The following is a 13,434-nucleotide window of genomic DNA, read 5'->3' as shown; positions in this document are numbered from 1 at the left end:
CCCCCCCCCCCCCGAATTCAGTCCAAGACTCTTTTCAGGCAACCCCCGACGATGGACTGAAAATGAGAGTTTAGTGTAAATATGAAATGGAAGCTTCTAATGTGTCCCTTAAGGGTTTACATTTTTCTTGCACCTTCTTCCTTATTCCCTTATACCACACACGACTCTCCAGTGTTCACCGCATGGGCTGCCGAGGCTCTTCCACAGTGCGACAAGAAATATTTATTTTAACAATGTTTTTTGCAATTGGATTTTTTTCTTGCTATCAGTTCTTGCTATCAGTTCTTGCCAATTTTTGGAAAATGGTTGAATTTTAATTATGTAGCTTATTTTTTCGGGGAAAACATTCTCTACAACTCTGTTGTTTGCAACTTTGGAAGTAAATTTTTCATCGCTGAAGTCGTTAAAAAAATTGGTATAAAAACCTTTTTTAAACAAATAGGGAGATCATGTGTTTATAAAAAATGGAAACAGTAGAGTTGTAAGGAAAAATTAACTAAAATACTTTGAAGTTCTCATTGTCGAGCTAGTGAAGATAAATGGAATCAAGAAAAGACAACAGGAAGAGTATTTTTGCAATTGGTGAAAAGCAATAATTTATATATTTTCTGAAACCAAAAGTTAAAATATGCACAGCAACTAAGTCTTATGTAAGATAAAGGCAAGGCCAAGTCTAATTGATAATAAGTTTTATAACTGAAGTATACGATAGAGTTGACTAATAGTGTGCATCAATCTTCAAATGATATTTTTATAAAACATGTCGAACTAACAATAAATGACTAAATTATTAAAGTTATCAAAATATTTTGCCCACGTTCATTCTGTGAGATAAGTCACGTTCCGATTTTTTCCACTTCAATGACTATAATAAGATAATGAAAACAACGTTTTCAGAAATAAATAAAAAATTGCCTCGAATAAGTCAATCAATGAAAAAGGACGAAGAGGGTCACGTCCTTCGATAGAATTCATATAAATCAGCGAACCAAAAATGGGCACTTTAGAGGAATAAGTGCTCGGGAATAAATTTTTAAACTTCGCAAAAGTTATAAGCTAGGTAGGCTTAAAATTAAAGTTTAAACAACATTTTTTTCATAACATTTTTCACTTAGAATTAAAATAATTATTCATTAAAAAAATTTTACTAAAAAGTTGAACTGAACGAAATTAACTTGAGTACGGAATGATTTCACCATTTTAAATAGGTGATGTACAAAAATGCAAAATTCGAAATGTAACAATATACGTGAAGCCTTTAAATAATGTAGAAACAAGAAGGTCAAGATTGAATTTTGTACTTTCTCTTTGAGTGAAGAGTGTTATAAAATAAATGTGCATTGACCTGATGAGCGTCTATAACTCGAAGACAGAAAATCCCGTCCTTTATTACGAAATAAAAAGTCTTTGAAATAAAAAAACTCTTCGTAAATATTCTTGATATAAGGAGTAGATGCAATATGTTTGTTGCTTATATTTTTGATAACGACTGTACACGTGTCAACTTCTAAAACAATATTAAGAAATTTTATGAAAAAACTGCTTAGCATTTAAAGTTATAGACGGAGAGAATATTGATTAAGCTTGACGCTAGTACATACATTTAAAAATAAGATTAACCGGGACATCAATTCTTTTATTACTTTTTTTCTCTGCACGTGTGCATGTCCATGTCCAACAATATATTCTCGTTATGAAAAATCAATGAATAAAATTGGAATTAATTCGGATAACCGGGTTCTCAAACCTAATATATTATAGGGAAATTTGTTTCTTTATTCATATTTTTTATCTGAATGGAACTTTTTGTCGTATGTTTATACATTAAAATCAAAGATCGAAGTTTACTGAACCATATTCGTTGATTGAAAAATAGTGTTTTTTTTATATTTATGAACATTTTCTGACTTCTTATTTGACACTAAATTTTCGAGGTGTTTGCTTTTGATTCGTGAAGTTGTTTTAATTCGAGTTTTTCTATGACGCTGTCAACAAAATACGTTACCAATTAGAAGATGAGAAGGGGGGGGGGGGGCTTACAGTGGAAGTAACGTCGAAGACTGATGATTTTAATTAATCTCTTTCGTTAAAAATTTAACTCTCTGGGCGAATATTTAACTAATTTTGTTGAAAAATCATCTTTTTGGTAACTTCTTCGTTGAAAATTCACCTTTGTAGGTAAAAAATTTAGCTATTGGTTTCAAAATTCAACTATTTTTTTGAAAATGTGATTATTTTGTTGAAAATACAACTATTTTCTTATGTCATATTTTTAGTCGAAAATTCAACTGTTTTTTGAAAATTCGTCCTTTTGGGTTGAAAATGCATCCTCTATCGTAAAAAAGTCATCATTCTTGGTTCAACATTCATCTTTCTTTCTTTTTGGTTAAAAATTCAAATCTTGTTTAGTTGAAATATCAAATATTATATCATTCATTGATAATTCAAAATTGTTGTTAAAAGTTTAATTATTTTGTTGAAATTTAAACTACATATTTTGTTAACTCATCTTTTTTAGTTGGAAATTCTTCTCACTATAAACGTGAAAAAATGCAGAATAAAAGTGAAACCCGTGTTAAACCAACGCCTACTTTACCCTAGTGTGTGGGGGGGGGGGGGGGGGGGGGGGGGGTGACAAAAGTACGACCGTAGACGAGGATAGACAGGGGCTAGGGGTGAAACTGTACAAGAGTGAAAATTAGTTAATATCACAAAGCTCCGAAATGTTAACTTCTTACTGAGTCACTCAAAAAAGACATAATTTTTTCACGTAATATTTTCTCAACAATTGGATTTTATTTGAAAGTTTACTTATGGAAGAATGTAATTATCGATAATTAAGTATTCAGTCATAGCCAAGTGTAATACCGGAAACAATTATCTCTTAATGAAGCGAGGTGTCCAAATTGTACTTTTGGCGCCGTCTAATAGTCTAATAGTTAATTGAATACACAGGCTTTATTTAAATACGAAATTCTTGATTTATTGTTGCAAAATAAAGCTACCAAACGTTATGTATTTTTGCCTATCTGCTGTAGGGTGGTCACTCCTACATATATTATGGTTTTCGCATGGGAGATTTGATAGTGAAGCTTGACAGGTTCACAAAAGCCATAATTCCAAAATAATGTCATTTTTTATCAATGCATGAGTCAAGGTATCAATAATCTTACTTAGATTAATCAAGAAAACAAACTTTGATTATTCAGAAGATATTTTAATTTTACAAAAATCCCCTCGATCCAAGATATGAAATCAAATGACTCATTATATTAGAAAACAACCATTTTCTCGTTGACGGTTATTCATTATTGGATAGTGATTATCAAAGTAACAGTACTCAATTATTACCTAGATTAAATGAAGCGCAAATCGTACCGATACATATTTACTGTTTCTGAAATCAATTCAGGTATCTTATTAGTTGATAATAAACAGTGATTACTCGGTAATTAATTTTACAGACTTGGTTTGCTTAATTTAAACTTTATATTAATTGAAGATGATCAATATTGATCGAATTTTATTTTAATTTAGTGATACATTTTGCGAAAAACATTTAATAAGCCTGCGAATTTTAAATTTCAATTTTTAATTTTCTAAAAAAAAATAGCTAAAAGAGGTTAGATCTCAAAGTTTTTTGTTAATTGTATTACATCTATTTGAGGGAAACTCGAATTAAAAGCGAAATTCTCTGGCGGCTCTGCAAATACTGAAATAGTCATGATGCAATTCAACTTTCGAAATATCAGTTCTTTTCATTGAATTTAATATTTAATTAAATGAGTCACTCTGAATTTAAAAACAAATATATCAAAGTTCCCTGTTCAGAAAGGGACCAAACCAAAAAGCTTTCGTATATAAGAGCAGTTGAACTTGAACATTTTTCTTTTGGAAAGTACCCAAGGTTGAGAGTCATTAAATTTAAAATCGACGAAATTCGAAAATCTGCGAATTTAAAATCTTTTCTATTCAAAATAATGTGTTTTAACTTTAAAGATAAAATAACAAAATTTAGCGATTCAAAATTGAAGTTTTTAACAATTAATTTGAAAATTCTTCCATTTTCAATAGTTTTACATTTTTATAATTTTTTAAGTTAAGACACAGAAATGTTGAATGGTCCAATTTGAGGATTTATATCTTTATCATTTTATTTTTTGTACTACATTTTATACGTTTTATATGTGCATTTCTTCATTTCAGAAACGATTTTCAGTTTGCAAGGTGCATTTGCAAATGCTTTTGTTTTACATTTTTTAACTTTTCCGTTTGAAAAATTGCACCATATTAACATTTGCTTAATTTTAATCCGTAGTTTGCAAATTTATTTTTTAGTTTCACAATCCTTAGAAGTCAAATTTTTAGGGCTGCTTAAAAAAATTTACTTTTGAGTTAAAGGTAAGTGTAAAAAATGGTTTTGAATGCTTACAATGTAAAACTTTTCAATTTTATAAACTGAGATTTTCGTTTTATTACGTTTTGAATACTATAGTGAAATAGTAGGAATTTTGAATCTCAGATTTGCAGTTTTTTTAAATTTTCAATTCGAATGTTTTCAATTTTTAATCGTATATTTAAACCCTTACAACTCTTGGCATATTCAATTCAAAATTTGCAATTTTTAAATGCATTCCGCAATCTGTATGATGAAATCGTTCACTTTTTATTCTTTTAATTTCCTTACTTGTAACTTATGTGATTCAATTGAACAATTGAAGACATAGGAATGACAACGGCATAAGAGTACTATTTTTGAAGTTAGCGCCTCGAATACTTTATTTTAAATGTAAGAAAGTGCCAATCTCATACGTTCCTCATCTAGTGGTAATTTCCATGCCTTCAATTATTTATGAATCCCTATGAATATCGTTCAGAGATAGCCTCAAGTGTGATTAATTTACTTAGAAAACAAAATTAAAACAGCCCACTTTGTAGCCGATTATTAAGCAAGCGGCTTTCATATTGTTTCTCATCATATAAAGAGTACATGACAGATATTATACTTTTTTATCGTTTTTACATGTGCAAACATTTCGTAGAATAATAGTTTTTTCGGTTTAATGTTAAATAACTCATCAAAACAGCACCTTGATAACCTATAAAAAAGAAAAATGTCCTTAAATTCTTTTTCCATTTAGTTTATATTACTTTTTAGGGTGGGAATAACTAATTTTATTTTATAAGACTAGTTTCTGTGATGAATTATGTTTAACGTGTACGTTTAGAAAATTATATTCGATATTTTACTATGTGTTTTTCGAATTAAATGCAGTAAAATTATTCTGACCTTATTTTTCATTAAAAAATAATAGATGTGTATTTTTGCTTTATTCCTTTATAATCTTCCATAGAAATACATTTTACAAAACAATTACTTTGATAATTACGACTTTCGGGAGTCGCAACTTTTTTTCTATTTAACCTTGGTATGAAGTTGATTGCAATCAAAATATATTTAACTTCTGATGGGAAATGTATCTTTTTCATCTTGAACTTGAGTTTACAATTTATCAATCTCTATTTCGTTGCCTACCGACTTTGAAAGTGGCTTACTCTATCATTTTTGAAGCATAAGGATTCGAACTTTTTAACGCAGGGAATATAGTTGAGAATATGCTCCTATGCATAAATCCATATCGACAAAGTAGTGGGTCGTTTTAATATTGACCCATACATTTTCATATAAATTAACTGCTTTTTTCACCTTATAAGAACGCAGGTTTGATCCAGGTCAAGGGGATTCCAGAATGTCAAGAAATTTCAAACTGGTCACGGAAAGTCAGAGGGTGACAGGCAAAACCTTTAAACTATTTTGATAAAAAATACGTTTTTTGAAGTTAAAGATTAGTTTCTCAACTAAAAATTTAACTATTCAATGTTTGGTTAGAATTTATTTTCTTCAGTTGAAACTCCAAATATGGGGTTGAAAGTTCCAGTATTTTGTTGAAAATTCTTCTTGTGTGGTTGAATATCAATTTTCTTGGTTAAAAAAGTATTTATTTTGTGGAATATTTTACTATTAAATTGAAAATTTCCTTAAAAATTTAAATATTTAGTTGAAAATTCAACTTTTTCCTGAAAAATTGAAACTTCTTGGAACTACCTTTACTTTTTTAGAACATTAATATTTTGTATACTAAAATTAAAACTTTTTGTTAATAATTTATAAGTTCGGGTTGAAAACTCAACTGTTATGCAAGGAATTCGTCTTTTTTACTTGAAAATTTAATACTTTTCTTTAAAATTTCTCTTTTTTGTTTGAAAATAAGTCTGTTTTGGTTGAGGATTTAACTAGTTCGCTAAAAAGTCGTATTTTTTGTTTAACTTTACACTTTTTGATTGCAAATTAAAATATTTTTTGTACAAATATACACTATTACACTTTTTGTCGAAAAAATAAAAAATTGGGATTTTGCAGCTACCCTGAAACAGCTTGTTTTTATTTTCAACCCATTAGAATCACCCTCAACTCACTTATTTCTTGATACTCAAAGTTCAACGAGGGGTTTCTTCCATCAGAAATTTACATCTCTATCATTGCCATCGATTACATAAACCCCAAACAATTTCCAGCCTAATATAGGTCAAACTCTATATATCATAATCATACAGTCAATTTGCATCTAATTTTGCGAAAATCACTACGTAAAACCCGACGTTTTTCTCGATTAATGCAATAAGATAAAAATCAAGAGCTACTCTAAAAACATCTTTAAATAAACTACCCGAGTAAAGAAACGCTAAAAAAAAGAAAGGAAAAATAAGGCATATGTTAAAGGTCAATCTCGAAAGATCTCTTGAGCTGGATTGAAAAAGGCCAAACAAAATTAAATAAATGAAAGTTCCAGCGGGTTCAGTTTATCAGAAACCGATACATTTGCTTTTTAAATTTAATCTCACGGCCATATAACAGATATAATAACAGTGTGGTGTGGAGAAATGGAGGGGATCCTTGCCAGCTGTCCAGCTGTCAAACCTCAGAATAAATGGAAAACTAAACATTTTTTCCTTTTGACGCACACAACGAGCAAAAACAAAACATAAACTTCAACTGACGTAATAAAATCGGAAAAAGCCATACCGATTAATTGTTTTTGACCCGCAATAATAGTAATGAGCGACTTTAGACCGGTCAATTTTACACTTTATTTCACAGCACTCATAACTTATCGACTTATTTCGTAACGTGAATATAAAGGCCTCCGTTTATTCTAATGAAATTAAATTTTATATGCCTCTCGTATGAAGACTTAATTCCAGAAAAAAATGTTGACCAACGCGTTACGAAATTTCACTTTATATCGTAACTTTCGACACTGGGAAAGTTGCTCTCAGCAGGGAAAATCTTTTTTTTTTATGTGGGTATTATAAAACCCGAGGTTTTAATTAGTTAGAGGCAAAACTTAAGTTAAATAATAATTAAGCGATGCCAAAACACTATCTCCTTGACGTACTTCACTGTCGAGTCCCGTGTCTCGACACCACATTTCATTCTTATAAACATTTAAAGTCGAGCCAACTGACAAAATAAACAATCGACAATGCCCATCGATTTGGCAAAACGTTTGACAAACAAAGTTTAAAGTTAAATAGCCAAGAAATTAGGTCGCAAAAGAATTTCTCGTTTCCGATATGATCGCAGAAGGTTTCGACACCTGTAGAACTCTTTTGACATTAATTTCTGATTCCTTGAGCAACATTTCTGCCAAATATAAGAGATTTCTAATTCTTTCCTGGAAAAAGTCTATTTTGAGTTTTGAGTGTACTTATAAAACTCTGAAAGTGAGTGTACTTACGTGCCAAGTAGCTCCTTGAGAGTATACTTTTCATCGACGGAGGGGGACTTGTCATCCTTTCCATCCTTTTTGAGCTTCTTGTTAGAGTCTTTTTTACCGAAAAGCGGCATTTTCGAGAGTTTTCGACGGACTGCCTTTCCCAGACGGTCAACCTGGAGGTCCTGTGCCCCAGCTGCTAGTCCGCCCGGTCCGTTCCGAAATAGTGACAGGTTGCACTGATTCAAAAATGACAGCAAACGATGGAAAAGTCCTCGGAGATGATGACAAAAAACGTTTCAATTATTTAGGATGAAAAAGTAATACGGACCCTGGACGGAGCCCGATTTGGAGCCAAATTAACGCAATTTCTTTCCGTATCGTGACGCGCTCCTTCCCGGGTGCTGAATGACTATAGACACTTGTTCTTATATTCCTTTATTGGATGCTCGCGCGTCGCGCTACCTACACCACCTTTTAATTTACTACTTGGATATGTACAGACAGAGCCTCTCTCCCTTTCGAGAGCAGTTTTTTTCCTTTTTTGAGAGAGAGAGAGATAAAAAAATCAGGGCGAAGTGTTCATGCCACGAGATTTGAGGACAATGAGAAAATGAGGAAATTCTCTCTTATTAGAGGCTACGGATGATGGAGTTGAGATGCTTTGGCACGTAGTAGTGATTTCTCATTTCCTCGTCGTTTTTGTCTACACACATTGGTATAATAACTTGTCCGATGATGTGAATTCTAGATGTCTGCTACTCAACTAACTTTACTTACTGACTTTAGTCGCGAATCGAGCTCAGGGTCACGGCCTCGCGCCCTCGCGAAACTGATAGCCACGGTTATCCTTTGTATTTATCGTTAATCCAAGAATTCTTGGATCGCGATAAGCACTCGCGATGACTCGTCGGTGGTTTAGGACATTCTGTGCTTCTATGAAAAAGCCGCAGAGTAGTTTTATTATATAGAAAACGTTATCGAAGAATCAAAGTAGGCGGCACCTTGCGTAAAAAAAAGATTTTATTACTGATTCGATAAAAAGCATAAGAAGCAAGGACTGCTCGATAAGTGAATGGGCATAATCCTGTCGGAGATTGCGTAGTAGGCTTGCCAGATGACAGATCTCCTTTGGAGGTTATGTTCGATACACAAAAATTATTTTTTTTTTATTTCTCAAGTTTTTCTCATTAATTAGTTTAGTAATTTCAGTTTTTACACTTTTTGCACTGGTTTTGGAGTATACTTTTTGATAATACGTGAATACCTGTAATTCTTTGATTCGGATAAAGAGTTAAAGTGTTTTTTTCACGATTGATATGATGTAGGACTCACCGCACTTACAGCGAGAGCTGATATGAGCTGTTGACAGCTGTTGATTAGAAGAAATCACATCACACCTAAACGCAAGAAATGCTAACTTTTAATTTTTATAAGAAAGAAAAAGTAGACAGATAAAGAGTGCGCTTGTTCTGTTCAATTTAAAGTTCTTATTTCTAGCGGATCGCCTCGAGATTTCTAATCAAAATACTTTCGTTATCAAATACTTTCTAGTGCTTTCTAGTTATTTCTATAATTTCCAGACAGGGTGAGGGAGATCCCCTGGTGAGAGTAGTTGAGTGCCTCCACGCGAATCCAACGCGGGAAATTTAATTTTTTAATCAAGCTGCGAACTACAAACAAAAACCCATGAATTTCAGCATTTCAAACCAGCCAGGGAAACTGAAGAAGGCAACTATATTCACTAAAATTCCGAGAGCGTGGCCAAATATTTTCGTTGTTCCTAGGCATTTAAATTTTATATTTTTCACTTCAGAGGGTAATATAGTTTGAATGATAAAAAAAGTTTCTTTTTTGTTAGAAGTTGGTTCTTTTTACGGCTTTTTTGTTACTTCAGGCGTTTATTTAGGACCGCTTCTACATGCGCTATTACGCTTAACTCTATTATATCAAATCAATATTATATTTACTTCCATATCTAAGCCTGGAAATGCTTATTCAGATATTGCAAAATAATGTAGAAATTTTATTTTTCATGATTATTCAATATTTGTTCCTTATTTTGCACTAATTTTTATGATCAACTATCCTGAAAAATCATTTCAAGAAATTTATATTAATACAATTCATAATATACATTGATATAAAAACAAAGGTGTTTTTATTGCCTTGTTTAAAATAATAAAATCAGTGCGCATCCTATAAAAACAATTATGTTAATTAATATTTTATTGCGCTTAATGTAGTTTTTACAAAAACTTAATTTGTTTATTTTCAAGGTTATTTTTTACGTTTTAAACAAAAAATGCCCATCCTATCAAAAAGTATAGAGTACATAAAAAAAATTTTGTAAATTATAAATTTCATGGAACTTTATGCAAATTATTGTAATTTGATTATTATTCATATGACTTTTTATTTTGAAAAATTAATTTTAAGAAAATATTTCAAATAATTAAAAATTATTCTCTTAGTACAAATTTCATCTTTTCGATTACAAATGCAATTATAGTGAACCCTAGAGATAAGGCCCCCTGATATAGTCCTTTTGAGATTTTGAACAAACAAAACCGTTTTCTACGAAACGGCACTCTATCTGGGTAATTCCCCACCTCCTCCAGCCCTAAACCGGCCCAGTCTCAGAGTTTCACTTTATTTGGTTGAAAATTAAGTTTTTTGCTTGAGAATTCAACCATTTTTTTGAAAATTTGTCTTTTCTGGTTTAACTTAACTACGATTCACTAAAAATTCATTCATTGTTGTTAAAATGTTAAACATTTTGTTGAAAATTCATTTTTTAGCGGTAAATTTAGTTTGACCTTTTGCAGTTAAAAATCGTGAATTTTGCTAAAAATTCTTATTTTTTGGTAGAAAGTTAATGTTCTTGTTTAACAATTCATCTTTTTAGTAAAAAATTTAGTTACAGTTAAACCTGGATTTAGTGATCCTTCATGTAATGCGGTGGGGATGTGTAAGAGGAGTTGCGGGAGGACATGTGGTGCTTACTCAAGCGCCACACAACAGAGAGAGAGAAACAAGAAAGAGAAAAACAGGAGAGAGACAAAATAGTTCCGTGACTCTTGATTTAATGTCACACTCAGTCCCTAAATTGGCATTAAATCCAGGTTTAACTGTACTTGGTTGAAAATTATTTTTTCGGTGTTGAAAAGTCATGCTATCGATGACTTAAAATTAAAGTCTTTTTTGGTTAAAATATCGACTATTACATTTCTTGTTGAGAATTCATGTTTTTTTGGATGAAAACTCAACTACTTGTTTAAAAGTAGAACTATTCTGTTAAAAATGTATTGTTGTGGATGAAAATTCAGCAGGTTAATTGTACTTTTATCTCTTCCATTAAAGATGTAAATATTTCTGTGAAAACTCAACTTTGGGATGAGAATAAACTTTTTTGTTAAAAATTCATATTTTAGGTTTAAAAATTTTAATATTTTGTAGAAAATGTATCTCTTTTTGTAAAACTATAGTATTTTTTGATTCAAAATGCAACTGGTTAAAAAAATAATTTTTAGTTAAGGATTCAACTACTTTGTTAAAAATTTTATTTTTTCAAAAATAATTTAAAATTTCAAAATATAAAAAAAAATTTAAAGAAGTTTTAATAAAAATGCGGATTTTAAAGATTTTGGAACAAAATTTAGAAGTTTCCTAAGAATTTTGAAAAGTTTCAAGAGATTAAACAAGTTTTTTTTTAAGATTCGTAGGACAAATTTAATTTGATTTTTTATTTTGACAAATTAATTCTAAGAGAAAATTAAAGAAGATTTCAAAAAGTTTAAAATGATTTCCTAAAATTCCGAAAAAGAATATAAAAGATTTTCAAGCAATATTTTTCAGTCATACAACATTACAAAATTTTAGAAAGAATTGGAGTAATCTTAAATGATATTTATATGTTTTGATAAGATTGAAGAATAATTTTAAACTTGTTTAATTTCTTTGATATTAGCGGTTAATGATTAATTGATTGTTGACGAGTTATTACAACAAAAATATATATATATATATATATTATTTATTTAAATTCTAAGTGAAGCTTACATTAATAGCGTTATAAATACATGTTTTGCATACCCAGCACTCTATTCAAAATTATTGATTGAATATTAAAAATGGAATTTGTGGTCAGTCTGTTTCTAGTAATCGAATTCCTAGAGTCTTTTCGTACAATTTTGTTTCTAGACCATTGGCCGCCCTGATTATTGGCGTTCATGGTGGTTCATACTTCATTGTCATTCAGTGTTGATATTTGCCGCTTTCGTGTTCTTGTACTTGTCAGGAGATTTTTGTTCCTCAGAAATAATTCCTCTTCAACAATATGTTACGAAGTAAATACTCGCGGTCCCTAATATTTAATTTTTCATAACCTAAATCGCAAGTACAAAGATAAAAATTCTCTTTAAAAAACGGAGTGATCTTACAAAAAGGAGTTGAGACATTTGGTAGGTTAGGTTATCCTCAGAATGGCAGACGTGCGGGATATTTTGGATATTGAAGCTCCAGCAGTTGCAGAATTGACAAAAGAGTCAATTTTGGGAGGAGATAAAAAGGCTAGAAGAAAATATGACTACCGAGTGCCAAAAAGACCGGAGGGAATGCACCGGGAAGTTTTCGCCCTGCTTTGCAAAGACAACAATGATGTACCTCCTTTATTTCCCACCGACACGGGCAAAGGATATAAACAAGTCAAAGCAAAATTGGGCATGAGAAAAGTAAGGCCCTGGAAATGGACTCCGTTTACAAATCCTGCTCGAACTGACGGGGCAATTTTTCATCACTGGAGAAGAGTTGCTGACGTGGGGAAAGAATATCCCTTTGCAAAGTTTAACAAAAAAGTCCCGATTCCTACTTATACAAACGCGGAATATGTGCAACATTTAGTATCAAACACTTGGACTCGTGGTGAAACAGATCATTTGTTTGATTTGTGCAGAAGGTTTGATCTCAGGTTTATTGTCATTCATGATCGTTGGGATCGTAGTAAATTTTCGATTAGGAGCGTCGAAGATTTGAAGGAAAGGTACGTTATTCTATATTTTATTATGTGTCCAGGGTGTCTACCTCGCCTGGAAAAGGCCGGGAATTCCGATATTTTATTACTCTCTGTTTTTTCAATCACGAAACGAACAATGAAAAATTCTTTATTGTATATAATGACTATAATGTAAGTGATGATTTTTGCATATGTAACTGCCGTTTGAAACGTTTATAAACGAAAGGCAGATTTTGTTTTAATTCATTAGAAATCGATTTCCGTCGTTTAAATGGCTATAAAATAATACAATAAATGCTCACACGTTTGCTTGTTCCCTCGAATGTGTTTTTACAACTCCCAGACTGCTTACTTTCACCCCCAAACTCCCTAAAAGATGAAAGTATCGAGAGAAAAAAATTCGAAAAGCCCTCTAAATACTCTGTTGTCAGATTTCTTTCCAAATATTAGTAGAAAATGAAGATAAGTGACACAAAAAAAAGTTACATCCACATATCTTCATCGGAGGACTAATTACATTCATCCCCAAACTCGTCAAAGGAAGAAAATATCGAGAAAAAAATTCCAAAAACCCTCTAAATACTCTGTTGTAAGATTTCTTTCCAAATAGCAGTGGAAAATGATGAAGAGTGATACAGAAAAAAG

General features: G+C 31.2%; 2 protein-coding genes across 5 annotated transcripts in view; one reads left to right on the top strand and one right to left on the bottom strand.

Moving 5' to 3' along the window:
• The window catches only part of LOC117170702 (calcium/calmodulin-dependent protein kinase type 1), a 22,136-nt gene extending 12,860 nt beyond the window's left edge, over positions 1-9,276 (bottom strand). The window contains exons 1-2 of one of the 3 annotated variants that reach the window (XM_033357684.1): positions 8,107-9,276; positions 7,800-8,014 (exon numbers count right to left, since the gene is read on the bottom strand). In XM_033357684.1, the coding sequence (XP_033213575.1) occupies positions 7,800-7,909 (110 nt within the window). In that variant the 5' untranslated portion in view covers positions 7,910-8,014; positions 8,107-9,276. Of the gene's footprint in view, positions 1-120; positions 258-7,799 lie in introns of those variants that run through there. The other 2 variants (XM_033357685.1, XM_033357687.1) reach the window with 2 other exon arrangements.
• A 2,742-nt stretch (positions 9,277-12,018) lies between these two features.
• LOC117170701 (DNA methyltransferase 1-associated protein 1) overlaps positions 12,019-13,434 on the top strand; it is a 7,280-nt gene continuing 5,864 nt past the window's right edge. Inside the window, exon 1 of one of the 2 annotated variants that reach the window (XM_033357683.1) lies at positions 12,019-12,816. In XM_033357683.1, coding sequence (XP_033213574.1) covers positions 12,260-12,816 — 557 coding nt within the window. In that variant the 5' untranslated portion in view covers positions 12,019-12,259. The remainder of the gene's footprint in view (positions 12,817-13,434) is intronic. The other variant, XM_033357682.1, reaches the window with a different exon arrangement.

This window comes from Belonocnema kinseyi, chromosome 4, assembly GCF_010883055.1.
Source record: "Belonocnema kinseyi isolate 2016_QV_RU_SX_M_011 chromosome 4, B_treatae_v1, whole genome shotgun sequence".
In the NCBI taxonomy this organism is placed as follows: Eukaryota; Metazoa; Arthropoda; class Insecta; order Hymenoptera; family Cynipidae; genus Belonocnema; species Belonocnema kinseyi.
The sequence above is the reverse complement of the archived record's forward strand: the minus strand, read 5'-3'. Positions and strand labels throughout refer to the sequence as shown.